Genomic DNA, 27,938 nt, shown 5'->3' with positions numbered 1-27,938 from the left:
TTTTGTCTTTTCTACAGAAACACGTTTGACGCCCCGGAAACATTCCTAAGCCCCGTAACGCCGGTGAACGCTGAGATTAACGGCCGTTTGTCATTCCAAGATAAGAAAATAAAACTTCACCATGGTACGCCGTGTTCCCTGGTGCTAGTCGCGTAACTACGGGACGCGTCACTTGACACAAGAGCCAACGCGTCACTATCGGCCGAACGCCCAAAGCTGCACCGCTGAACTATCTGGACCGGATCTGGACAGGGCGATCGACACGACACGCTCCAGAATGGACTTGGGTGTGGACGGTCCGCGACACAAGAGCTGGCGGCTCTATCGACCGGCGATTTACAATACCGTTGCCTCCTGGAGCCTCGTGGCCACGCTGTTCCTGATCCACGGGGCGATTGGAGCGCGACCTGGGACCGCTTCTCGCCAGGTTCGGCTCGGCCTGCCCGTCGACGGTAGCGAGTGGCGCCCGCCGGAAGCGAAACATTGGCAGGCAGTGTCGGCGCCAGCAACAGGACCCGCTGACAGCCCGGTGACGCTGGTGACAAGTTCGCTTGATCGTATCGCTCACAGCCATCGGGCGGCCGTAGTGACGATTGGCGGCATGATTGGCACAATGAACGCGGCCACGCTTGGCCCATCGCTCACTGCCGATGTGAGACAATCGAAAGATGGTTTGGTCCCGAGCACGATGACCGACAGTTTCCTGTTCCATAACGCCACACGGCCCCCCACGCTGGAAAAACATTTCCTGTTCCGTCGTGATTTGAGCAAAAAGGGACAGGATACAGCACCTTCCGCAGGATCGGTGAACGGGGAGCCCATTACCCACTGCCCGGGTCCAGAATCGATGGTCGGAAATTGCACCACGACCCGGGACCTGCACCCGTCGACGCTAATGACCCACGGCGCCGGCAGCGGTAACGGCACCGAGGTCACGGCCCGCCTGAACAGGACCGGCTTCGGAGGGCCGGCGATGGATGGGCCGGAATTAGCGACACTTCAGTCGCCGCTGGAAGATAATCGCACCGCCTACTACTATTCGGTCGCAAATCTGGACAACCACAACGACGTAGTGTGCGACGACGAGTACCAGATGGAGTACAACGAGAACTGCTTAATCGATCACAACGTCACGTGCGTCGGCGATCCCGATTTCTGCAACCTGACCTACGGCGAGTACCGACAGCTGCTGATGGATTACATCTATCCATCGACCGGCGAGTGGATTCTCATCGCCTCGCACACCGTCGTATTCATCATGGGGCTGGTGAGTCGAATGGGCCCCTCGGGAAGGGTGCTTTTTTCAGTTGGACCGAAACGTGGCAAGGGGGCCGCAGTTCGACGCCACAGGACATTGGAGCACAGGAGCATTGGGCAAAACTTTTAATAAACCTTTCAACGACAATGTGGTGACACAACGTGGTAATTCTGGATGCCCAAACCCTATTTTACGGCAACCCCTTTCCAATATAGCGGCCCAAACGGATAGAGGTTAGTTGGCAAAGCGCCCAAAGCACGCCCTTTTCCTATGGATCCTTGCCCCCAGCGTTTTCAAATTACTAGGCCCGGCTCCTAGTGGTTTTTGGTCAGTTGAATGTTTCAAGAAACAGTTTGCGATACAGTTTTTTTTTTTCGTTTCTTTAGCTTTACCGAATTTTTATTGTTTTGATTACAGATTCATTTCCAGATTAAAAACCACGACGACATTGCTGAAAACTCACAACATTTATTAGTGGCCAATTTTGGTCAGAAAAAGACATACCAATGTCCCATTTCGAGGCTTGAAAGTGTTAGTAACCGATAGAAGGAAGCTAAAAGACGAAAAGTGTTATTTTAAGGAACATACGTCTTTGGAAATTCTGTTTCTACTTCTTTCACTATAAAAGCAGAGCTCGACACAAAGTCCAATATTGAACATAGATTACGTTTGATTTTTACTTCATTTGTCTAATCAAGCTTTACTATAGTTTTTTTTCTATAGGGTCAATTTTGTTGGATCTGTGGAACCGTTGGCACGTTGATCATAAATCAGTTTCGGTCTTTCATAAAAAAAACCTAAGCTAACAACAATCTTTATAGCTATTATATTGAACAATTGATTACATCGGCTTCTAGTTTCGTTTGTTTCCTTAACGTTAAAAACAAATTTCCAACTACCTTGTAGTTAATGTTCACAAGTTTTTTTAAAATACCATAGCATTAGTCGAATACGAATAAGCACTCTAAGGTTGCTTTACGGAGAATAATCACTTACAGTCCTCATTCCCTCGCTAATCACTCACTGGATCGTTGGTTTGCTATTTATTGCGAGAAGAGTGCGCCAATCGCCCACTCAACTACTGCAGGCCGGCATTTACTCATCCATTGTGAGCGTAAAATTAATGATAACTGAGAACGATTTATCTTCAACTGCGAGAAAAACATTTCACTTTGTGAAGTTGTTTATTTTTAACAGAGTTTGTACAGAGACTTTTACCACAAAGTCTCTGTACGAACTCTCTCTCACATCACAAAGTGAAATGTTTTTCTCGCAGTTGAAGATAAATTACTTACATTGTTGAAACAGGGTTGAAAATTGTTGAATTTACGCAGTTGAAATATGGTAACATGTAAAATTATTTACAAAGTGGAAGCAATTTTTGTAATGCTTCACGAGTTGTGAACGAATAACAGAATATTGAATTTTTACTGGCCTAGGAAGTATTTGCTCGCGCTGCTTGTTACTTCCCATGAGTGTAACTCTTTCAAACTGGGAGAAACTGGATTACTGTTTTGAAAAAAAATCCCTCCGGCTATCACATTCTGTCACAGAATTGAGTTGAGAAGATTAGCTTTTCAGTCTCTGTTTCTGACGGACAGGAAACCAGCCCTAAGGCAATGTCCGCTACGCGGATACCATTTTCGAGGACCTTTCAGTACAAAATGCGTTCGCTTTCCGATGTATTGATAGATCGTTTCTGGTCCGTACGTTTTCTTTTTTCTTCCCCGATGTTCTTGTCACGAAGCTGGCCCCTGGAACAGATGCCTATTTTTTCTCGCCTAACAACAAGTCCTGTGACATTATCGTTGTTGCTTTTTTTCTTCTATGCTGCAGGGTCCTTCTTTTCGATGGGCCGAGATGGGCGGGACTTTACGGAAGAATAAAAAAAGCAACCTTTGCCCGCAGGACACCGTTGCACTGGTAACAAATCTTCCCATTGCCAAAGGTTATATTCACGGACCATTTTATGACATCTGGTTCAGCAATATTTCTTCCGGAAGTGGCTTCCAATCAACGCCGGATGGCCCGAACGCCATTGTTGTTCGTGTTGGGGCCCCAGAGATTGTCGCTTTGAGACCTTTTTTCTATCTAATGTAGTGTTTGTGCACTTTAAACCACGTAATCTATCTTGACCTGACCCATCCCTGCCGGTTGGTAAAAGCAAACACCACACAAGAGTATAACAATAACTTTCACATATAAATCGTGCTACTTTAGATGGACGCGTCCTTAGTTAAACACATCCATATTTATATTCTGCACATAAGATCTGCATATTTATAGTCTAACTGATTTTGCTGGGTGTGTGTCACCCAGTTCATTTTTAAATTTACAGCTCTGCCTTAAATCTATCCAAACTTAGGTTGTAGATCCGTAACCAAGGCAGTAAAAAAATGTCTACTTACACCGTTAATGACCAGTATGATAAAATGTAATATCAAAAGCACGATTTATAGTATCAAAGTCAAGGAGTCTAGCATTGTAGTAACAAAACCGGCCGATTCACCGCACTACGCGAGGATCGTAAGTTTACGCAACGATTATCAATCAGCGCGAACGTTGCCACGGCGGATCGCATAACACATCAGTCTTCATCATGAGCATGCAGGGAGCCCGCCAATTCGGAGGACCATGAAAGCAATTTCCCAAGGGTAATAGAATTCTTGACATATTTTTGGTTCAATCTCGAGTGGTTGCTTCATGTCTGGAATATTAGCGCGAACGCTGGCGGTTCGCGGGAAAGACGATTGCCGGCAGTATCGTATGGGAACAGCGCAGGTATTTCTCAGATGTTGCGCCTTTACACCTGCAGCTGCCGGAAAAGCCTGAAGTCCCAGCTCAAATGCTGGCACAACGCATCCAATCTTGGGCCGTCTTTGACTTTGAAGCCAGAGCCAAATTTTTAGTCATGAAATCGACGCGTTAGCTGTAATGGGCCTCTTTTATCCTTCGTTGGTATTTACAGGGTAGCTGAATTTCGCTCCTTCGTTCATAGATTGTTGTACTGTTGCGAAACCAGAATTTAGCATGAATTACATAGTAACAGCATTCCATTTGGAATTTAGTTTAGAGGGAGCATCTACGATTCTTGTGCCGCAACTCGGTTTTTAAATAATGTTTCTCTCAAAATGCGCTATAGTTAAATTATGACAATTCGAAAACTTACCAAGAGTACAATGATTCCGTTCTTTAACCAATGTTGCAACGTAAGCCGTTTTTGAGCTTAAGAGGAGAGCTGGTTCAAAAATTCAGTTCCCACCAGCCAGTAGATGTGTCGGATGTTTCAAAAAGGATAGGTTGATCGTTGATATTCCAGCACCCCCAACTTTTATTTATGCAGATTAAGCTGAAAGAGACGGTTATTGAGCAATATTTGAACGGTATGTAAAAATGTGAGGTCTAGCAGATAGGCGGTTTGGCGCTTCAGAAGACATAGGCACGTGGACACGAATACGAATATGCTTCTTTACGCATATCTGGTTGATGCCCTTAGTTTGGACACACAATGAGCACGAGATACAATTAAATACATACCGTCTGTCTAACTAAGGAACTTTTGGCAAACAATTATGACGCTAATTTCATTAAAGTTAAGCTCATATAGGTAAAAGAAAATGGCTTATTCGTATTATTTTATCTTTGTTCCAATAGCTCAATTTTTAGCTACTTTTGCCAACTATATTATGGCGCGGAATTGAAGATTCAATTTTATTTTGCACTGCAACGGTTTCGATAATGGCAAACAATTCATAAACATATTACCGATTACTCTTAAAATTGTTTGTATTAAAGAATATAACCACCACACCCATTGTGTAAACAGCTCTCTGTATCGTAAATCATTTACGCCATTATTTTACATTCTCTTTGTGTATATTTTTATATTACTTATGGGTATTTATACGAAGGTATATATTTTCCTTGCTATAAACACGCACTGCTTTAACGCATTAACGCCTTACCACTCAATGGTCCTCCTCTTGCATAATCTACTCCGAACCGCCGGGGTACATCAAACAGGTTGCTCCCAAAACAGTTATTTGCGTGGTTTCGTCCCCATACTATTTCCACGTGTCTACGGTTACCCAAGCGGAAAAGGTTTCACCAGAAACCACGCTTGACATTAAACCACATGATCGATACGATGGTTTGGTGGTGAAAAATCATTCGTCCCCACACCGACTTCCCAAACAGCAGTGAGTCTGCTCGGCACACATTGGCCACAGGGCCAAAGAACTTTATTTAGATGCCAATCCGTCAACGATGGCCCCGGTGGTACAAGCCCTGGTGGTTGGTCAAGTGTATCGCCTGTTTACCCAGCGGCAGCCCAGCCGCCGCGATGTGACGTAAGCGAGGGACAGTTTGCTCTTCGCGGACGGCGGGTAGATGTACATATTCTCTAAGTGAACGCGCTGCAAATTCCAGTTACTTTAATCTTCGACAGAGAGCTACTGCGACAGAGCTCGTTCCAGATATAAACACAGCCGGTTGCCGATGACCTACGCCTACTAACCCTGCCTGTCGCTGCCTGATCCCGAAAACCAGGGGATTACGGTACGTGGTAGTATGTCTTGGACAACGCGTCGGTAAGGACGTTTGTGAGCCAAGCATAAACATGGGCAGTCTCGGCTTAAATGGATTTCCTGAACACACAAACAAATTCTTCCCCACGTTCCGATATGTTGCTTTCCCATATTCACCCAAACAGCGAGCGACCGGATTCCGGGTTATCCCGGGACAAGTCTAGCATCACCAGCGTTATGTTATTTCACAAACCGGAAGAAACAGACTATACTCTGTATATATTTTGGTTGAAATGTTCATGATAAATAGCCTGAAGTTTACTCTACTCTAGTGAAGGCGCCAATAGTGAAAGGATGGTCTTCAGTTATTATGTTTCACTTAAATTAATTAGTATTTTTATAGTTTGATCAAGAAATGCTTTGATTAGTAGTTCAAACAACCACAATACGATATTCTTACTAATATTAAAAGTGCTATATCCGATTTCATTTTGACCGATGACGAGGCCGTGTCGAATTCTTTGAGAAATCCTAGAGGACAAATACAAAAAGTGCTCTTTTTAATAGGGCATTAGCATTCGAACCTTCCTCTCTCGTGGAGAGGATCATTTTGACTGAAGAATATTTTAAATACTGTTCATTGGCGATTAGGTTATTGGCTTAGTTATTCTTGAAACGAGCAGAACCTTTTCTACAATAAATGTACAACTTCAATAACAGTAACACAAATGACACACGACTACAAATCTAATTGAAGTCATGCGTCCTTATTTCTAGTTGTGGTTTGTAAAACAGTAAAACATGCAATGGCGGGCTTATCAGCTTTTTCTATTTGAAAATAAAACCTTCTTGGTATACTTAAAAAAAACATTGATTTCGTATCGAAAACCGTCAGTGCGTAGTTGTATGATCGCACCCTATTTTTACACTTTTTCAAGTCGCTATTGTTCCGCACAGCATATGGTAATGTCAAAGCGTACGCAGTTTGAGAAGATAGCTAAGCCCAAAGTCTTTACCGTGTTTTGTGCCAGCAACATACTTACAGCATAACTAAGCACGGCGGTTTGACATATGAAGGTGGATAAAACATATTATGGCACGTTCAGGCAAAACGCCGGATGCGTGTATCCCTCCGAAGGGTCGCACGCCGTCGGTAGGCTTACTCGAAAGCTAAGCAACATCAGAAGATGCGGAAGAACGAGCAAGCATTTATAATAAGCTTAAATGATAATTTCATTGCGAACGCTTGCCTTGGCTCCCGCAGCCATTCAAAGCACATGGCACCGAATGATTTACTCAAACTCGGCGTGGCATGAGTAGAGTAGCGCCGGTGAATTAATTCCAAGTGCCACCTAAGCAACTTTATTCCTAAGCCCCGCTTCATCGCTTGGGCTGGCAATGAAATGAACTATGAATCTCATCAGCGTACCACTTAGAGAGCCCACTTCACAGTAAAACTGTCAAAAAGGGCATCGCAATCGTCACTGAGTGCGCTACGCTGACGTCGACATAAATTATGCACGAACTTCGCATGTTGCATGTACTCGCTTTCCGCTTCATTTGCATACCCCGTGGTGGGGAACGGGGCGGACGGGGCGACAATGTCGAATGTTTTCGGAAGTGCAAAGACCACCGCACAAAACAAGCAAACCGTCCAGGGCAAGCATGGGGTCAGGGTTAGCAGAACCAACAACAGAGCGCTGGTAACACCAGCTGCCAGCGAACACTGTTGGCCACTGTCTTAACACACTGGCCCACAAAAGTCCTCGATTGTACCACTTTAATTAGATGGCGGCTGGTTTTTGCTCAGCTTCTTTTCGCATCCCTTTCGACGCTCAAGGCCGCGGCATGCGTGCGCCTCCTTGCACAATCAACGTAGTGTTTGTCTTTCATATTATTTATTTGTACACACAATTCCGATCAAACAGTGGGCCAGTTCGTCAACAACTCCGTGGAGCTCCGAAAAGTAGTGGCGTAAAAAACTTTCCCACATTAAGGTCACATCACTTTCTGCTAGTCGCCCGACCCGGCCTAGGGACGTTCCAAAATAGATCGACGCCTGTGGACGAGCCTCTTCTCCCTATTTGTTATATCATGATGCGTCGTTAATCATGGGCACTGTGGACGCAAAACTGCCAAACAAGGGCTTCCGGAGAGAAATAATAAGATGTATGCTAAATACGTACCCTACGTCGATTCCACATAACACGCTTCAGTCGTGCGGTCCGAACGTTTGGTCCGCTGAGTGAGGGTTGCTTCAATAGTTCCTTCCGAATGATGGAAGGTTATTTTTATCCTAACACTCTTTCTAACATTTTCTTCAGAGTGTCTAGCTATTTTCGCAATTTTTGCTATTTTCGTATTTAACTTTATTGCAAACTAAGCGCTAAAGCTATGCGCTAGTGTTTAGTGGTAGTATACTATTTTATGTTACTTAATTTTCGTAGTTACATAATGCCTTACTGCTTGCTTCACTTGTAGAGTATAAACAGTTTCAAATGAAGAAACTATTACATACAATCTAAACACTTTTTGGCGCTCCTTCGTGATTCTTACTCGATCCACTATGAAAGGAAACGTATGGGGAATGTACGGGCAGAATAGATTAAATTGTACGTCACCGATATTTATGCCCACTTTTTGCCCATATACACAACCAAAGGCGACGCTTCTCCTTGGTAACGCTGCTAAACGTCACAGAAGAGAAACAAAAAGCAAAAGAAAAAGGCACGCGAAGGGTAGGCTTCGGTTGGCTTTCAATTCTCGGTGTTTGTCGAACAAATAAATCGCACAATTATTCCACCGATTTCCCGTTGTCGACCGTCACAACTGGAGAAGACGTTGTGTTCCGTTCTCATCCGATACTTGGATCCGGTCCAAATGGTACATCGTACGAGAACATCGTGCGAGATGTGCCGAGTTTGGACGTCCTCAATGGGAATCCCATTTCTTGTCGATGTCGAAGACATCCCAAAATCTTCCCAGATCCGGTACGGGACATGGCAATTCGAAATGTGCCACAGCTGGCCACTTTTGCTGTTTGCAGCGATAATAACCGGACTTTTTCTTTTGGACTTTCTCACACAGGTCGGCAATGCATTGGTGTGCATAGCAGTGTACACCAACCATACGATGCGCACCGTGACGAATATCTTCATCGTGAATTTGGCTGTGGCCGACTTCTTCGTCATACTGTTCTGCCTTCCGCCTACCGTCGTCTGGGATGTGACCGAGACGTGGTTCATGGGGAAAGCCATGTGCAAGGTGGTAATATACTTTCAGGTGAGTCTATCAAAAGTTTATCAACAGCTCCGCAGCAGATTCTGTGTGATGATACATCTCTTCAGACCACGTCGATCATCATTTGAACTTTATTCCCCTAAACCGGCACATGACATTGAAAAGAAAATAGAATTGTACAGAACTAGTTCGTTCAACGTGGACCATTTTCCGGCATTTTTCTTTTTTAATATAATAAATTCTAGATCATTGAATTTGAGTGAAGAACTTTTCAACGGTGAAATTGATAGGATCATGAGTAGGACGGTGATCGAAACGAAAACGAAACGTTGTGCCGATGGAGGCGCCGGTAGTAGTGTCCGGTGATCTGAAAAGCTAACGCTATACTAACGCCCAATAACAGATTTCAAAGTGCGTCCTTCCGAGTGCGCTAATTGTAACCAATTGTTTTTAACCATTCGCACCAATTCACACTCTCGAACAACAAAAGGATATTCCATTTTGTGTTGTTCTATTTTTTTTATAAAACTACACCATCACCAGCGGTTAGCAGCGTGTACCATCAACCGTGCCAGGCAATCGCAAATCCTTTCGGAATCCCAAACTGCGATTGCACATTCCGTAATAAACGATGGTGCATAATGGAACAGGTGACCTTTGTTCCACGTCCAGCACCAACAGATTGGCCACTTTGTGTTGTGCCGAATTTCGGGACCCGAGCTTGACACAAATGCACCAATAACCCTGGCATCGGAAACTGGCCGAGAGCATTCAAAAGCATTCGTTTCGGGACAACTGCAACAATTCGTTCGGGCATGCAGCATAGCCAGTCACGCTTCCTTCGCCCTTCCCTTTTGCCCCATTGTGCCCGTTTTCCAATCGACGGCACAGTATTACCGACAAAGTCACTTAAGTCACGGGGTATCACCTTCCAGTGACACTATCGCCGTCGCGCAGGTCGATCGGGCAATCGGTTCGGTGCCGTGTTCGCTGTCGGAAAGGGGAATGTAGCAATTTCGATCCCAAACACCAATTATGCCTTTCACCACCGGCCGGTTGATGCGAAAATCCCCTGCATCGAGGTTGAGAGTAAAATACGGTGTCACAAAAAGGCTCAAAATCGATTTGCCACGGATTTGAGCAACACGAAAAATGAGTTACACCGACGACAGCCGTTGGGATACGTGCAAATGCGTACAAAAGCAGCGTACCTTTACCCGATGGCTATCACCATTGTGCGGTAAACCTGATAAATATTTCGTTCAGCCCGCTCTATACGAGTGATTGTTGAGCTACGAAGGATATAAGAAAGACCAGCGGCTGTAGTAATTTCGATAGGTACACTTTTCACAATATAGATTAGCCCTTTTCACTTCACCGGTTGAAAGCTTGAGATTCGTACTGTTATCAAAGAAATCAAATATTTATTATATTGAAATGAAAAATTCTATTTTATTCAAAGTCTGTGCCAACGCTATACTAGCTATACTTTTCTCCTACCTCTCTGCTACATCGTGTTGAAACAAACTAATTAGTCATCCAATTTCGACTTCCTCGTAGGATACGAAGTGCTGCCCAGCCAATACGATGTTCCATCGATGAAAATGAATCATATTCGGAAGGGGCCAAGTCTGATGAATAAGGCCCGGAGGGATAGTAGCTCTCTTCCAGGTGATCTGCTAGTATCCTGAACCAGTTTTGCTTTGTATATCATGGAGACGCCAGGTATTGATCATTGTGCCCCACCTGGCGCCTCCATTTTAAACAAGTAAAACGGCATTTTGGTTGTTTTTCGATCAATGCATGGTTCAAATTGATCATTTGTTGCCAGTAGCGATCTGAATAAACTGTTTCACCAGGTTTTAGGAGCTTGTGTTACACCACACCTTTCTGGTCCCATCAGAAAGTCATTTTTTGAAGTCCTCCGACGTTCTTTCCTTGTTAAGACAAAATCACCATTTTTTTAACCATATTTTGAAACCACTTAAAGCACTGCGATATTCCTGAAAACAAGTCCCGACAGCATTTAATGCAATTCTGAAGCAGTTTTCTTCAAGAGCTGGCAGTGATATAAAAATCCCCGGAAACCGCCATTTTCAGGCACAAAAGCTGATATGGTCTAACCCTTTCAAAGATCGGTTGCTAACTATTAGGTGTATGCGTTGAAATTTATCGTTTACATATAGGGGGCGCTACTGTTGGATAGAAGGCACAAATGTCATCAAATAACTGTCAAATGTCAAGCTTAGGCATCTGTCAACAAATCTGCATCATCACATTTGTCAATTTTTCCATTGTGAGATTGTTATTAACACGAAACCATGTGCGAATTCGAGCCAACAAAGCGTCATTTGCGGGAAGTGTTGTTGTATCACTTCCATCTGAAGAAAACTGCAGCCGAAGCATGCCGGTTGCTTCAGGAGGCTTATGGCGATGCTGTTATATGCGAAGCCACTTGTCGTAATTGGTTTCGGCGCTTCAAAAGTGGTGATTTTTGCACTGAGGACAAGGAGCACCCGGGACCAGCGAAGACGTTCGCAGCTGAAGAGTTGGAAGCATTGCTGGAAGATGATCCGTGCCAAACACAACAACAGCTTGCAGATGCATGTGGAGTGGACCAAACAACAATTTCCAGACGTTTGAATATGCCCAAATATGGCCAAAGGCATAACACGATCATTCTGCAGCACGACAATGCTCGGCCGCATGTCGCGCAACCAGTAAAGACATACCTTGAAACGCTGAAATGGGAGGTCCTACCCCACCCGCCGTATTCCCCGGATCTGGCTCCTTCGGATTACCATCTTTTCAGGTCAATGGCACATGCATTAGCTGAGGAACGCTTCACTTCGTATGAAGATTGTAAAAATTGGATTGATCAGTGGATCGCCTTAAAAGATAAGGCATTCTTCCGCGATGGAATCCGACAATTGCCAGAAAGATGGCAAAAAGTAGTGGCTAGCGACGGACACTACTTCGATTGACTAGTTTGTTAAGAGTTTTGAACAATAAACGATTCAATTTGGTAAAAAAACGATAAATTTCTACGCATACTCCTAATAACAAACAATTTTTTTCAACTTGAAATCATTTACCTGTTGTCAAAACAAGGTTATGTTGCCAAAAAAGCAAAACTAACAGGTCCAAATAGACAGGTAGATCCATCTTTTTAACAGCCCGAATCTCAAGTTTTAAACCATTATATGTTGCAGATTCTATTTTCGCCATTAGATAAAGCTTTCGAAGTTAAGACAAGAACACACCAGCTCCATCAATATTCACTTTCAAAACGTTTCTCTCTCATCACTCGTAGAATCATTGTCGTAATCATCTCCACCGCAGATTCGTTTTTCATACAGAAAGGTTCGAACCCGGTGGAATGTGGAAATACTGTGCAAATACTAAAGGCCTAGACAGACAAAACAAGCGGCGCACATACGCCGCGCATTCGGTGATGTTGCAATGTAAACACTGGCGGTCCTTGCGCTCACCGGGTTGATCCGGTGCGAGGCAGTGACCAGCAAAGTAAATTAACGCTTGCCGATGATTACTTCCGCATTTCGTATTTCGCCATTTTTCCTTTTTTACTACCAACCGCTGATGGTGGGTTAATGGCATTTAAAGCGTTATGCCAGTAATTAAATCTCGCGTGGCTTTCACCCGTGGCCCACTGGGCGCACTGCTTGCCAATTGCGATGCACTCAGTGCGGCCCTGATCGTCATCTCTCTCGCCCTCTGCCTCTCCCTCTCTCTCTCTCTCTCTCGTTGTGGTGTTCTCGCAGCAAGACGAGTCGTCAACGGTTCCAATCTATCACCAACCCGAGGAGACGAGTCTGCTTACCATCGAAACCGAGTATGGTCCGACCAAACGGGGGTAACCTCATCACTTGCACCATTAGAGCTCACAAACCAGACCTGTCACCAGGCTTTATCAGCCGTACAGCTGGCTCCAACCACCCCGGATACGACGCGGTCAGCCGGGGACGGCGACGCGTATGCGATGGGTCGAGTCAGATGGAGCGAACTCCCGCAGCCACGGGAACGGCCGGAAGAGAAGTAAATTAAATTACGCGCCCCGTAAAATATGCTTCTTTAACGATGCGAACCATTATCACGCCTTTGCCCTGCACGCTCGAGCCCTGGTCTGCGGCAACGGATCCCAACAGCTCCCTGACTCCCCGGGCACACGTCACCAGTACCCGTTGGTGGTCCGCCTGGGACCGTAGAAAATTGCTACTTACCCTTGCCCTGCCCGTGGCCAGGCCCTTACGGGTACGGGGCGCATCATAAAAATATTAATATTATTAATAAATTATTGGGATATTAATCGAGCACCGGAGGCGCCCGGAGGATGTTTTTTTTTGCTTAGCGCACGACACCATATCACGTATAACTTACACCGGGGAGTTTATTCGAGAATTATTCGAGTGAAAGGCTCGGGATCATTCGCTTAATCTCTCGGTTTGTCTCTCTCGTTCTCTTTCGCTCTACGGCGTGCCTGTGGATTCGCTTCGCCTTCTTTTCGCTGACAGCATAATCATGTTACGATGTTGTTGTGACGCTATGCTCTGGGAAACGAATTTATTTAAACCACATATTGGGAGGTTCGCGGCCGGATTTATCCGCCAACATAGTTGTGGCCAAGAATAATCGATATTTATCGAATATGCTGCGATATTTTTCCGATAAGCTCTCCGGCATGGGTCGTGTTGCGAAGCGTTACAGCATGCCAGTGGTCTAACTACACGGGGGGGCTGAGTTGCCATTCGAGCGATAGAGAGTTCACGATGTACAAGGCATATTGTGGGGTTGGCCCTCCCGCTTCCGGCGACTGTTGTCTCGTAAAATCGTTGACATTATGCTGTACAAATCTGCCGGAGGTCGCCGAGCCCAGGCCCGAGGTTAGCCACCTAGATACGCAGGCAAATGATTAATGATCATTGATTAATCCATTGCACGGAAGGGCCGGGATGCGTTGTGAAGAAGCGGCAAGAACCGTGTTCGCCGGGCGGATCGTGATGCCTGTTTGTTGTTGTGGTGTGGTGTGGTGATGTTTTTACTTTGCGCTCCTTTTCATGCCCCGAAACGGCACCCGGCACCCTAGGCTTCTTACGTAGCTTGCTGACACAAGCAACTTCGGGACGATGTGCGAACAACTGGGAAACATACGCACGTACATCTGGCAGGATTGTCCTTCGATTGTAGCTTGGTTTGAATACTGGCCATTAGAACAGTCTATTCGTGTTAGCATTACATTCTGATTGATTCCGCCAGACTTAAACTTATAAAGAAAGCAAAGTTTGAAAATAGGCAAGCAAACGGTTAAAGTAATACTTCTCTTCTTTTTTTAACCAAACACATACTAAAATATGTAACAATTAAATTTTTCTTTGTATAATATTTCTTTCGCCTCTAATATTCATCTTCCTTGAGGTCGATCGGTCTGAAGAGCAATTGTAAAGTTTGCTCGTGTGATTAGTTTGCAAACATTGTTATGCAAACATTTCATTCCATCTTTTTCAACAGCACTTTTCTCACCGTGCACGATTTTCGGAGATCTAGTTTTGAGGCACGGGTTCCGTTTGCCCGGTTGTTCGACTATTTTTGTCAGGCTACTGAAAACCAATATGAAATACCAAACGGAGCACGCAAACACGGATTGGCCGACGAACTGCGGGGCAACCGTAGACTTCTCTCGGGTGTTGCTTTTTCCTTTCCACGGTGTTAAGCACACATGCAAAATGGGGACCATATGGAATCGTCAAAGCCGTCTCATGAATTCTTAAAGCATTGATTCAAATCCTGCTACGGGACCGGCGGATTTGTGATTCACAATCCAGTGAGCGCAGAACTTCTAGCCGGGTGTATACTAAGATTTTCTTTTTGGCTCCCAGCATAGCACGAACATAGTCCTTTCTGCCCGTTTTACTCTCCGTCTGCTATTCGTTATTTAGATCCCCGAGGTACAGCATTTCGGCCATCTTCGATCTGCTTCGCAGCTTAGCAAGACTTCAGCTGCAGTCTGTCTCGTAACTGGAGCAATGCACGAGCCATGGAGCTGCGCCATCAAGGTTAACCGTATCGCCAGAGTGGTTCAAGAATCGTCTGTGAAATGAGCCCTGCGTCAGCCGGGCAGAAGGTCAGGATGACCGTAGACTCATAAACTTTGCATGCTTTAACGGGTTGCTGGATTTGCTTCGTGGAATTCTTTATCCTCCAATATTCTCATCTTTTTATTCGCATAAACTGATCCATTCTATCACTTGTCGCCTGCGGATGGCGCCCTCCGAGGATAAGACAGAACACTTCAAACGATTATTGTTATTGCTGTGTCACTGGTCGCCTCGGTTTTATCGTTTAATAGTACTTTATCGTAAGTGTAATGCTTTTGGCAACATTATAATATTGGTTTATTTTAGCAGATGTTTGTGCGACACGCACGACTCTAGCTCTTGAAATATCAGTTTCTGGTGAATGTTCGAGAAGTTTAAAATATGTTTTGGAGTTCATTCGAAAGCAACTACTATGCTCCCATAATAGCACACCGAAAAGAGTATCGGACGGAACGGACGGAAACCATATTATTTCAAGTTCGGTCGGAACATCAAAAATGAATGTACCGCCCAGATACACTGTCGGATGTATTTGTGATACGGAAACGAATAAATAAAACATGAGAATACACTACCGTTACAACAAAAGATGGTGGAAATGATAAAACAAATGGTGTTTTTGGACAACAACGATGCAAACACGTGGCAGTGCAAATTGCCAACCGATGCAGTTGATTGGGACTATATTTGCATGTTTTATTTACTGTTAAATTTGATTTTTCTGTCTGTTTTTATGGAAAATCGAATATCGCGCATTTGTTTGTTTTGACAGCCCGTACAGAAAACAAGATTACGAAATTTCATTCAATTTTTATTCATTCTTTAGTTGATTAGCGAATAGCTGAGGCATTCACTCAGGTAATGACAGATTGTAAACAGGATTTGAAGATTATGTTTTCCTTTTCCGTTATTCGTTCACTTTGATTGATTGAACCATTGATTTTGATCAAAAAATTGTTTTCGTATCGCACGGGTCAAATCGGGAAAAATGTTTGAATGATACTTGCTAATTTTTGTTTACAGTTTATAGTTTTGTAAGATATTAGAAAACTAATAAAGAAAACTCTTCGATGAGATGAATCGAGGAAGGAAAATTGATTATCCAACATGATAGCCGCGGCAGGGCAAGGTAGTCTTCGTTGAACACGACATTGACTTACCCAATCGAGGATGATTGATTCGCGAAGATGCATTGTTTATGTATAATTCTGGATTTTATTAGTTAAGACTTTACATTTATTGCCTGTAAACTCCATTGGGTTTATGGGGCTACTTGCGCTGCAACTTTGAAAACGAAAATCGAAAACCTTCCGCAACGTAAGGTCCTAGGATTATAGCTGTGCTACGCCAGCATATGAGTGAGTTTATAGATGGATTTGAAAAAGCTTTAACTTGGCTTGAGTGTAACGCGTTCGTGAAAGGATTGGAAATACCGTAGCGAGAGATTTTAATTTTTATTGAAACAACCAAATACCGTCTACAGTTTCGAAACAAAGGTGCTACATTTTTCAAAACTCGCTCGACACATTTTCCATCGGCCCAAAAGTAGCACCGACATACTATCCATCATCCTCAGTGTTTTTCGGGGTCACGAGACGCAATCAAGCTCGGCATGGTACAACGTGGCCGTTGAATCTTTATCCGGTAAACCTCAACCCGTAGCATTTGAGTTTTTGTATGGACGAATTTATAATCGCATTTCGTTGAGGCAACCGAGATTCGTGTTGGGTAAGAACTCCCCAAGCTCATAAATATTACGATACAGTAAATGAAGCATTACCTCGTCTCGGCCAAGCGCACCGAGGCAGAGGGCGCAGTTTTCTAGTTCAGAGCTTTTCTCAATATTTTATCATTTTTCCTACGAGGTGCTAGCGTCGGGCCGTGATCCGATGATCCGACCTAGACAATATTCGACCCCCAAGAAGAGGTGACGGTTCGTATCGCGGTCGCAAAGCTGAGAAAAATGAAACTACAACCGGTTAAAACTTTCCCAACGCTCAACATCGCGAAAATCCTTGCGCCTGAGTCACGACCGGAGTTCACCTCACGGGCTGTTGCTCACGGAGAAAAGTGATATTTAGTTCCGCTCGAAACGATCGGAAAAACTCCGACCCGGCCCCGGGTCGAAACTCGAAAAGCTTGGCCCGATAATGTGATGTGCAAAACCCTGGGCCAATATTTTCCACCCCAAGCTCACCCGTAAGCCATCACCATTTTCCTGTGTTTGTTTACCTTTCGCAGATTTCATCTAGGTCCAACGCCTCCCTATGATCTGGCCCCGGTGGTGGTGTGAAAAAAGGGATTTCCGTGAGTGTTTTTTTTCCCTCCCGCCATTGGGTGGTTGATGAAAGATTTGTTAAAAAAAACGACGTTGAGGGAAAGCAATCAGTAAACATCGGAGCTCTCGGCCAGCCGGTCGCCCCGGCAAAACCACGCACCTGATTCGTTCGCATCTTGGACTGGGCGGCCGTGGTCTCGGGTCGCGAGCTGATGAATATTACCCAGGGGATAGGTTGGACTCTCGGGCAAAAAGAAGAAGACACTTGTAGTAGCTCCTCACCGGTGGCGGCGGCAGCCATCGGAATCCCATTCCTGGCTCGCTCCGCTCAGGTGGTGTGCATGAGCGAACATTTAACCACTTTCACGCCTGACGTCTCTGTTGGGAAAACCCGGCTCGCATGCATGATATCCGGACCGTTTGGCTGCCGATCGTGCGTGCGTGCGGGCGGTTGCAGTTGGCCGGCCCGGGTTAGTCCGGTCCAGTCTAGACCAGGGAGAAAATTAGCCCCCGTTTATCCCGGAGACGTGAGTTGGGCGCGATTCGCTGTCCCTTTCCTTTGCTGGCACATTTCCCAGATTTTGAAAAAAAAAATGTTTACTTCTTCATTAGACCGGGCTAATGTTATGGGAAATTTTGCGTTTCTCTCTATAAATAGCAACTGATAGCGTTGGACTTCCTAGACTGCTGAGTAACAAGGGCAGGGCATACGCAGTCACTTAGATCTTGCCCTTTTTGGACTTTCATCAGACAAAATCAAATAGATAGAATCGAGAATTTAAATTCCCCACGTTGTGCAGTGCTAAGCCCTAGCAGGATCAACATCGTAATCTCTTATCTGTGAAGCTGGTCAGCACTAGCTTTTAAACAGATTATGGGTTATTCAATTGGAGAGAGCCATCGACCGATATGTTGTTTGAAAAGATGAAGGCGAACTGTTATTATAAAAATGTATAGCAACGATAAAAGTATGAATACTTAGTCGTAAAGTTTATAAACTAAAGCTAATGCTTCCTGGACGATATCTAGATATTAACCTACAAGTAGTTTGATAAATAAATTGTATAAAAACTTAGACTTCGAGTTGCACTCAGTGCGGGCAAATATACATAACCCAAGCACCTTGTAAGAACGTCGACCAGCAAGAAATGTTGTGGAACCTGGAAAATTTACGGAAAATCCGTACAAACGTACCGGAAAATTGGAATTGTTTTAAGCCGTGCTCTTTTTCGGTTATGTTCCGAATGAATTAGGTTTATTTTTGTCTGCCACTTCGTTAAGACCGCACGAGCCAGGGGTTGGGTTGATTCATTCGGAAACGGAAACGAGAGGATTTTAAGTTAACAACAATTGGATCGTGCGAAACGACTTATGCTTATTTAAAACTTAAGTAAACAAACCAGAATCAGTTCGCAGTCTGTCGTGACGAAATGCGTATCTGGGGCGATCGTTTATTATTTTTACATTTACTAACAAAATTATGAAATTGTAAACTAAAGCTCATGAGAATGAAGTGCAAGTGAAGTGAAACAGTATTTAACCTGATTTAATAAACTCTTCAACCGTGTATGTGTTTACGTTATGATTTGCTTGTTTGCAGCGCGGAATAATCTTTAACCTCTCTTGCTGCATTTTTGTTAAATGGTTGCAAGTTTTCTGAATAATATAAAGTTATAGAACTTATGTAAAAACTTCAGGGAAACTCCACACTAGAGATTCTGATTACAGTGTGCAACGATATTCGGTGCTGCAGCAACTTAGGCAAGAGTGGAAAAATAAAATGGTGTTGTTTGTAGACACCATAAGCAATACTGACGCTCTGCTAGTAACTTTATTTACCACCCATAAGCTATCTGCACCCGCTCGGCAGATGTAAGTACTCTCGTAAAAGTGGCAATTCGAGTAAAAAAACGAGAAGATTCTGACAGAGTCTTGTGCCACTTTTTTTTTCTTATAGCATTTGCATCTCTTGCGACTCGTTCGCCACCCCACAAGAGCTGCAGGATGCAAAGTTCTTGTAGCGATAAACAAATTACAGCCATCACGCCATCACTTCTTGGCTGACCGCGATGATCCTTTGGAGGTCTGCTTTTTTGTGCTGAAGGAGCGCTTCAACAGCGTCTGTGTAGCAACTTCGGAACCGCATGGTACAAGCGATACATGAAAGAGGATGATCAATGTTATAAACTTTATAAAGTGATGTCTGCTACTCTTTACTCTCGTTACACTCTGTTACGCTCGTCGCGCTACCCGAACCGCTTTAGTGGCAATTGGAGGCATCAGTAGAGTAGCTGGTGTTACAACTACTGTCTACTAACTGGTCCCTCTGGTGTGTACTCAACTTGATCCAGGATAACATTTTTTGGTGAAGTTACTTTTTCGATTGGCTTGCGTTTTTTATTATTATTATTTGTTTTATTTATTATATTATATTATGTTTATTCACTATATTTATTATTTTTTAAATAACGTAATTAATCCATCAATCAAACGTATGGGCAAAATATGACGTTTCCTTAACAATTTTAGGCTTTTTTTCTAATTTGATATTAGTCCTTAGTCAATTATTGTTTGATTGATTTTGCTTTTACCTCTCATGAAACTTGGTGATCTTAGAAAAAATATGTCAATTTCCAATGGCTTTCCCGTTCCAAACCGAGGCTTGTCCAGCACGTTAAAATTCCTACGCCCTCCTACATGTTTTGCGTCATACAGCCAACTCAATTAGGTGACTTTTTCTGTTTGAATGTAATTCCCAAACCGTGCGGTAACTAACAGAAACGCAGCGAGTTTTTTGTTCGATAATCTCGCAATCGCACCACGGTTCGTCCCACGCAAAAACTCGTAACAGGTTTTCCCGATTCCTGGGGCGAGAGTTGGGTGAAAAGTAAGGAGCCAGCGGTCAACCGGCGAGATAAAAAATAGAAACGTATAAAACGACACCCTACTGAAGCGGATGAAATCGGACATTTTGATGTAAGCTACTTTCTGGACCGAAAACTAATGGTGCCAAAAAGGCAAACACTTCCTTCGAGGTCGAACGGTACAACGGATACCACAAGGTCAAACGCCGCACAGTTTGTTTGATGTTTCCATAAAAGAGGACCAATGGAATGGAGAAAAAGAAACAGATTCAGGTGGTACATTGATCTAACATTTAGGAAGCTGATTTTCCATTTTTTATGTGATTTTTTTTTTCAAGAATAAGGATGGCCAATTGCAAATTTAACAAGCTCTCCATTCATCATCTGACGAAACGTTTCCGCGTGAGTTGTAATTGATTTTACGTGATTCGTTGTACGTCGCATTCGGTTGATTAGTGTAAAATATTTCTTTTGATTAAGTTGATCAAGTCAAACGGTCGAAAAACGGAAACAGAATGGTAAAACAGATCAAACATTAGTCGGTGCTCAATAATTACTGCTCCAGGTAACGGAATGTTTCGGATTTTATAGGCACAAAAGCTATCCAGTAGATTATAAAATAGTTAGATTGAAGTCGCATGATCAGGCAGACTAAAATCTCTTGCTTGAAGAAAAACGGCTCTCAGTTCTTGGATTTTGTTTTCAAATTACTGTATTCCTCCAAGCTTGGCCACTTTTATTATAAAGAGATAAGTGCTACATTAGTTTTACTTATTTGTTTGTAAAACAACCAATTGATCGGCTCTTGTTTGAAAGTGCTCACGTGAGCAAACGAACTCACTGGCTGATTTATTGGACAAACAAGAACTTTGGCATTATGTTAATGCGAGAAGTAACGGAAGGAATTTGCTACAAATATTGCAATTCTAGTACCAAAAACCGTTCGTGGACTACAGCTGCCATGCTTATATAAATCTCCCATGCTGACATTTGCCACCGACCATTTGTTGTAATTTATGTACATTTGTAATTACATTCTAGCCATCTTGCTTATGGGACTTTATGCATCGGACTTAAGCGAAACGAAAAAAGATTTTTCCTTGCACGATTATCGTGCAAGTCACGTAATCAGTGTGTATTCAAGGGGTATTGGAGTACTGTTTCCGCCTATGTTTCACCAAATAGGTGCAATAATCAAAATACAGCGTGCAGCGTACTAAAGCTGTAGCATCTGTTAAAGAAATTAGGAATCAACATGGGGGGCAGTTCTTCATATTAAAGATATCATTTTTACCCTCTGTTGAAATTACTATACAAATAACAAAACTAACGAATTCAAAACAGTTTAAACTGTTTTTAATTTAATTTCCAGTAAATGATGGATGATTAAGGAGTAATTGTACTCGAGTTTTAGGAATCAGAAAATATCGCTTGGTTAGTTTTACCAGTCTTCAAAATAATAAAAATTCTAGTTATCCTACCTGGAGCTGGATGGAGCAAGCGATTAGTATTCAAATCCTCTTTTAATGAAACATAACACATCGCAGGCTGGAGGCAGAAACAGAAAATCAATTTTGATCCCTGTTTACTTTCGAAACTTTCCCGCTGTTTGCCCATTGATTAAAGCTTTTTCCGACAAACATTCCCAAACGAGTGCCAGGGCAATCGGGGAGCGGCGAAAAATGGACGATGGACCAAAATCGGATGTCGGGACCATTACACAGACCATGGTGCGTACCAGGATACCTTAAAATACCTTGAGTTTTTCATGTCAATAAACGTGCCTGAGGTCCCTTTGACGATGATCAAGTGAACAATGACCTGCCCAACGGACGGTGGGCCCTACTCATTTCCGTTGCGTCATTAAGCAAACTATCATTAATTTCATGTCCTAGGATTTTACGAGAAACCTTAAAACGCGGCGGATCCTCTTAAAATGAGACGAATTCACCGATGTTACAAACCGGTACTAATATCCGACAGATTTTACAGCCGTAGCCTGTGTCTTCTACTTGTTAACGTTTCATGTTTCGGAAGACATACTAATTGCTCCATCCTTGATTGAGCCTTCAATCGATAAATGATTCGTTCGTGCGCACAAGCTAATAGAAAACCTCGCCAGAAGTACGGTCAAAATGAAGTAACTAAGGCAGGCATGCAATTTTCAATGCACTACTAAAATAAAAACAATCGTGAAGATGGCCAGTTTATTATGTAAAAAATATTTAAACTGGTTTCGCTGGATTACGCTGATCTTTTTTTAAACGACAATCAAATCGGTCCGCCAGTAACAAGTTATGACATCGGACTATCCTAGTAAACCCAACCGGGTTATATCTTCCAATTACAGCGGCTGCCCGCTTACAGCTGCGTGTAGCGTAGAAGTTTTCTCCGGAGCGATACGAATCCGGGGCATATCTATGCTGTCAACAAAATCAAACATAAACTCCTCTATTAATGGCACCCTAATCCATAAGACCCCCGTACGTCACACTCCAATGCAGAGCTTTCCGTTGTGAGCGCTGTCTCGTCCCCCCCTTTTGATGTCTCTGGAGTACCTTTTCCTTCGTTTCAGACCGTGTCGGTGACAGTTTCGGTTTTAACGCTGACGTTCATCTCGATCGATCGATGGTACGCGATATGCTTTCCCCTGCGCTACAAACCCAGACCGGAACGTGCCTGGCGCTCGATTGCTCTTATTTGGCTGATTGGCTTCCTGTCGGGTAAGTTTCCAGTTCCGCCAACGGACGCAGACTCTCGCAATCCAATAGAACTGAACAGTCGTAACAATTCGACCCCGATAACGTGGGGCATTTGTTGCCATGCAGTATCCTCGTGTGGCACTGCGGCGTTTGACGTAGGGCTAATCGCGTGTTTATTAGCTGGGAATTATGAGGCCATTTACTGCGGTTCGTATCATGCGCCGCAGATACGGGTGCAAAAGAAACATATGTTAAATTTCCTATTTTAAACAAAATAATGTAACACAATTGCTGTTATGGCTCCATTTCAATTTCACACTGCTAGTGGAAAACTGTAGTTAGGTGGTAGATGTTTCGACAGTTTAGGCTTCGATAAATTGTGTTTCTTGAAAATATTCGATGCACTTTCAACAATACATCATCAAACATGTTGCCTATAGTAGATACATTGATTGATTCATTTTTGTAAATTAAATGGTCGAAACATCATCATCGACACTCTTACAGGATTTTAAGGCTTTTCACAGATAGACTGAAAGAGTGATCAGACCCTTTTTTTAATCATTCCATGCCTATCACGTGGCACACGGCTTAGTACGTGGTAGTATGTGGCCGGACGCCAACCACAGTCCCTTCCGGTAAACAGCCTGTTGTCCCTAAGGGGGATTGATGCGAAGAACTGTCAAATACATTTCATTAGTATGGCCGTGAAGTGTGTGAATCTCATCAGGGCAGGGCAGTAGAAAGAGTTCTAACTTGCCACCCATATAATGTGTTTCTTTCCTTGCCTTTGCAGACTTGCCCGAGTTTCTCGTGCTGACGACGCGCCGGAAGAAGTTACGCTTCGACATCAAACTCTTCACGCAATGTGTTGCCACATGGGACAACGAAACCGAAAAGACTTTCTACATCGTCAAGTTCGTGCTTCTGTATACGTAAGTCCAGATCAGGGCGACGATTAGGTTAGGCCATTTAAGATCGTCCACTTATTTTGTGCAGAAAGTTTGTTGCTAAAGTCTCTGCGGCTTTGCGCGAACATGTGCATTTCGTCTTTCGCACTGCAAGGTCCTCTGGTTTTTGAGGATTTTGAGCATTTTAATTAGGCCTAATGTTAAGCGGCAACAAGGATTCATGCTCACGTATTCGTAAAGTTTAGTCACAACAATGATCAATGCGCAAAAGAATCAAAATGTTTTCGGTAACAAAATATGGGAATATTTGTCTCCTTTATCCTGCCATTACAGAAGATTAACTGTCAGGCACTTTAAGTTCAAAATTCTGAATTGTTGTTCTGTTGGTTGTTTGCACTAAAAAGGCAACGAATCTTCGATGAAAAACACCACATCTTGCTCTAATCCTGATCTCAATTGGACCCATCGAGGCTCTTGATACATCGAGGTTCTCTACTCGTTCGATGTCGCCCCTCTTGTACCACAGAGCATGCAACAACAACCTATTGTGACTCGTGCGCTTCGAAACAATTGCCATAATCCTCCATTCTTCCTGTCAGTTTCGGACCGATGGACCGATCCTGATTGTAATCTCTAGAAATGAACAGCAACATTTGTAATTTTCTGTCGCATAACGGCATTTGAGCGATTGTACCTTTTTGGTCGTTTCCGTTGTTCAACTCAAAAGTGTTTCCATGCAGGCAAATTAATCCTGAAATGTTCGTGCAAATTCTGCCGGGGGTCGGCTGGAGTTCACAACCCCAACTGATTAATAGCCTTTCCGTTAGCTCGAACAATTTCTCGCCGAACTGTGTCTCAAACTGTCTGTTTAAATTGATTTGTTCTCGTATTGAAATTACCAAACAAGTCCCAACAACTTCTGCCTGTTTTCGCACTGATTTATTGGCACACCTTGTAGAGGGCCGTTAATCAGTAGCTGGATTCGCAACTCGATGATTTGTTTAAAAACAAGGAAAACATCTTCCATTTGACAAGTTTAGAAATAGGAAACGAGTGGACAGAAAATGGTATGAAAATACAATTAAAATTAAAATATCATCAAGAAAATTACGCCGTGGAAGCTTCTTAAAGGATTAAAGTTAAATCTAGAACATAGTGCTAGAGGCGGTCAGACGGTCCGTGCCTGTTTCTCTCAAATAATCTCGTCTCCTTTCACCAAATCTCACATGGCCCATCTTATCCGTTTCAGTTTGCCCCTTCTGTTCATGACTGTCGCCTACTTCCAAATAGTGCGCGTCCTGTGGCGCTCGGATACAATCCCCGGCCATCGGGAATCACGCAATCAGCCGTGTGGAAGTAAGTAGAACACCCAGCGAATTTCGCTCATGCAGGCCTATTTCTCTCATTTACGCTAAGATCGTTTAGCACATCGTTTCGCTCCGCACTGGCTTCGTTGCACGCACCAAGGGAACCGTTTTCCCTAAAGTGTCACCACGCGATAAAAAAATCGCTGCTGGAAGTCCGGAAGCTTGGCGCTTCCAATCCGGTACCACGAAGCCATCAGCAACACTTTTCCCGCCCATCAACACAATCGGCCTTAATCTCGTGCTTTGTTGGCCCACGCTCTGCATGAGTGCGTTTTAGGTGGGCTTTTTGCCGAAATTATATGTTTTTCTCTTCCCTTTTTTTAAAATATGCTTACCCAAAACGCTGGACAAACGAATCATCGCCGCTGTACATCGACAACAGTGCACAGCACCAGGACCACACTGAACTGCGTCGGGAACACGAGCACTATGGGCCAGCTGCGGGCACGCCGGAAAGCGGCCAAAATGTTGGTGGCTGTGGTGATCATGTTCGCCGGCTGCTACTTCCCGGTGCACATGCTCAATGTGGCAAGGCAAGTACCGTGGGATGGTCGGGCAAATCCAAACAGTTGCATAATCTTCAATGGCAAAGCTTGTTCAAATGTTTTGATAGCATTTTAGTAGCTTCGTATCGTATTCACTAGTTCACAACCATAGCAAACATAGCAACCGAGCCGCTCTATTCTCAAGCAGTTATGTTGGGCCGGCGAACAGTGACGTTAGAGAAAGCCTACACTAGCTAATTAGTGGACGGCTGGCGACGTCAACACTTCAATCGGTAGAAAACGATTCGGATTTTGCTCGAGTAGCGTTCAAGAGGTCCCAGTTTATTTTGTACTGCACACTAAAAGGCTTGTTTCCGTTTCACTTTCAGGTACACCGTTGACATTGGTCAAAGCGATATTGTGGCAGTGTTGTCACTCTTTTCCCACTGGCTATGTTACGCAAACAGTGCTGTGAACCCTGTGATCTACAATTTTATGAGCGGTAAGCCTGACTATGCTTATATTATTTAGAGCGATTGGAAGAGTCGCTTCATCTTTATTTTGCAAGTCGTCAGCATTAGATAAACCTTCTCTCTCGCAATCTTTGTATGTTAATGACAAATTGTGTTCGAACACATTTCCATTGGAAAGTTGTTAGAAAGCAGTTACAGCGAGCGAGCAAAGCCTTTTCCCCCTTAACTTCTCAAGCAAAACAGCCGTAAACCATGCTACAGGATTCTCCGAATCGGACAACAAACTTGAGCCCTTAAACTACGTAGCGCAGTATTGACTTGTAATCGAAATTGTTTTCTTCCCGCGGGCCCTCACTTTTACAGCAGGCAGGCAAACCTTGTATTGATCGTTTTAAATTTAATTGAACCGATGTAAACCAAGATGTAAGATGGCGACCGGTTCATATGATCGATCTAATAATCACTACAAAATCGTTAAAATCGTGACAGTTCTATCAAATTCAAAGCAACCGCGCGCTTTGTTATATATAAAACTTAATATTAATGGGAATCACTTGAGTTAAAGAGTGCAAACAGGCTATAATTCATAGTGCAGGAAAAAATAGGTTCCAGAGAATGTGTAAGCTTGTTTGGTACCACTTATCCGACTTCCGACCATCTCCGAAAAGATAATCAATGTGACGCCATCTACAGCTTACGGAAACGGTAACATGGCAAATGCTTCAAACGATCCCTCCGTTACGTATGAGTAAGGCACCGCTAGTCTGAAAGGGATAACATTCAATCGTGAAAATTCCAAAAAGTTACCTAATTCATCTTTCTGTAAAATGTATCTTCATTATGTTATTTTCCGGTTGACACATTTTAGACAACGCATAAAAAATTTCCGTTTCCCGGTTGCAGGAAAATTTCGTCGAGAATTCAAAAATGTGCTGGAGAAATGCCGCTGCCTGAAAAACTCCCACGCGTACGGAGGGGGCCGCGTCGGTGGCTATGACGACCGGTCCCTCTGCCATACCGCCACCCGGTTAAACGTGAGCCCAAGCACCCGAAGCAACTACCATTTGGCCAGTGTAAGAGATGCGCGGTTTAAGGTTATATTAACATTCTCCATCAATAGTTGCTTTTTGTGTCTGCTTGTGTCGCGCGCGCACTTTGCCAGGACACGTGTCACCTGTCACGTGTTCGTTGTCGCTTCGCCGACACTCGAATTGCCGCTCCTTTGGCTAACGTTTTTCTTCCATCTTATTGCTTGCCTTTCCACCGTGCAGCAGCACACGCAGCAAACGTCGTTCAACGGAAGCCGCCATCTCCACGGCCGGAACAGCATCAATCATCCGGGCAGCCTACAAACTCAAATTTCCCCGATTTCGATGGAAGAGCGAGTGGCGGTGGCGAAAAATCTGGACAGCGAAACGCTCCAGTTCACACCGAGGACAAATTCGTCCGCGGTCCCAACGAGCAGGGCGGCCGGATACGGAAACAGTAGCATCAACCATTCAAATAGAGGTAGCAAAGGTGCTACCAACAGCTACCGTGGAACCACCAACGGAAGTCAGCAACAGCGCCAGTCGTTCCTGCAGCATCAACATCTCGGTCAGACCGGACAAGTGGTACTCGGCAAGGCGGACGGCAACTGTGCTGACCAGGAGCCCACCAACGCATCACCGCGGACGATGATTGTGAATCAATCGAGCAGCTGTAAATACAACGATACTTGA

The 27,938-nt window shown here is 43.9% G+C and overlaps 1 protein-coding gene across 1 annotated transcript; it reads left to right on the top strand.

Moving 5' to 3' along the window:
• Positions 1-277: 277 nt before the first annotated feature.
• LOC131215402 (uncharacterized) lies at positions 278-27,938 on the top strand. The gene is made up of 9 exons (XM_058209791.1): positions 278-1,267; positions 8,872-9,066; positions 22,855-23,002; positions 23,778-23,916; positions 25,142-25,248; positions 25,642-25,792; positions 26,134-26,246; positions 27,121-27,311; positions 27,489-27,938. The coding sequence occupies exons 1-9, from the start codon at positions 278-280 to the stop codon at positions 27,936-27,938; spliced, it is 2,484 nt and encodes an 827-aa protein (XP_058065774.1).

This window comes from Anopheles bellator, chromosome 1, assembly GCF_943735745.2.
Source record: "Anopheles bellator chromosome 1, idAnoBellAS_SP24_06.2, whole genome shotgun sequence".
In the NCBI taxonomy this organism is placed as follows: domain Eukaryota; kingdom Metazoa; phylum Arthropoda; class Insecta; order Diptera; family Culicidae; genus Anopheles; species Anopheles bellator.
The sequence above is the reverse complement of the archived record's forward strand: the minus strand, read 5'-3'. Positions and strand labels throughout refer to the sequence as shown.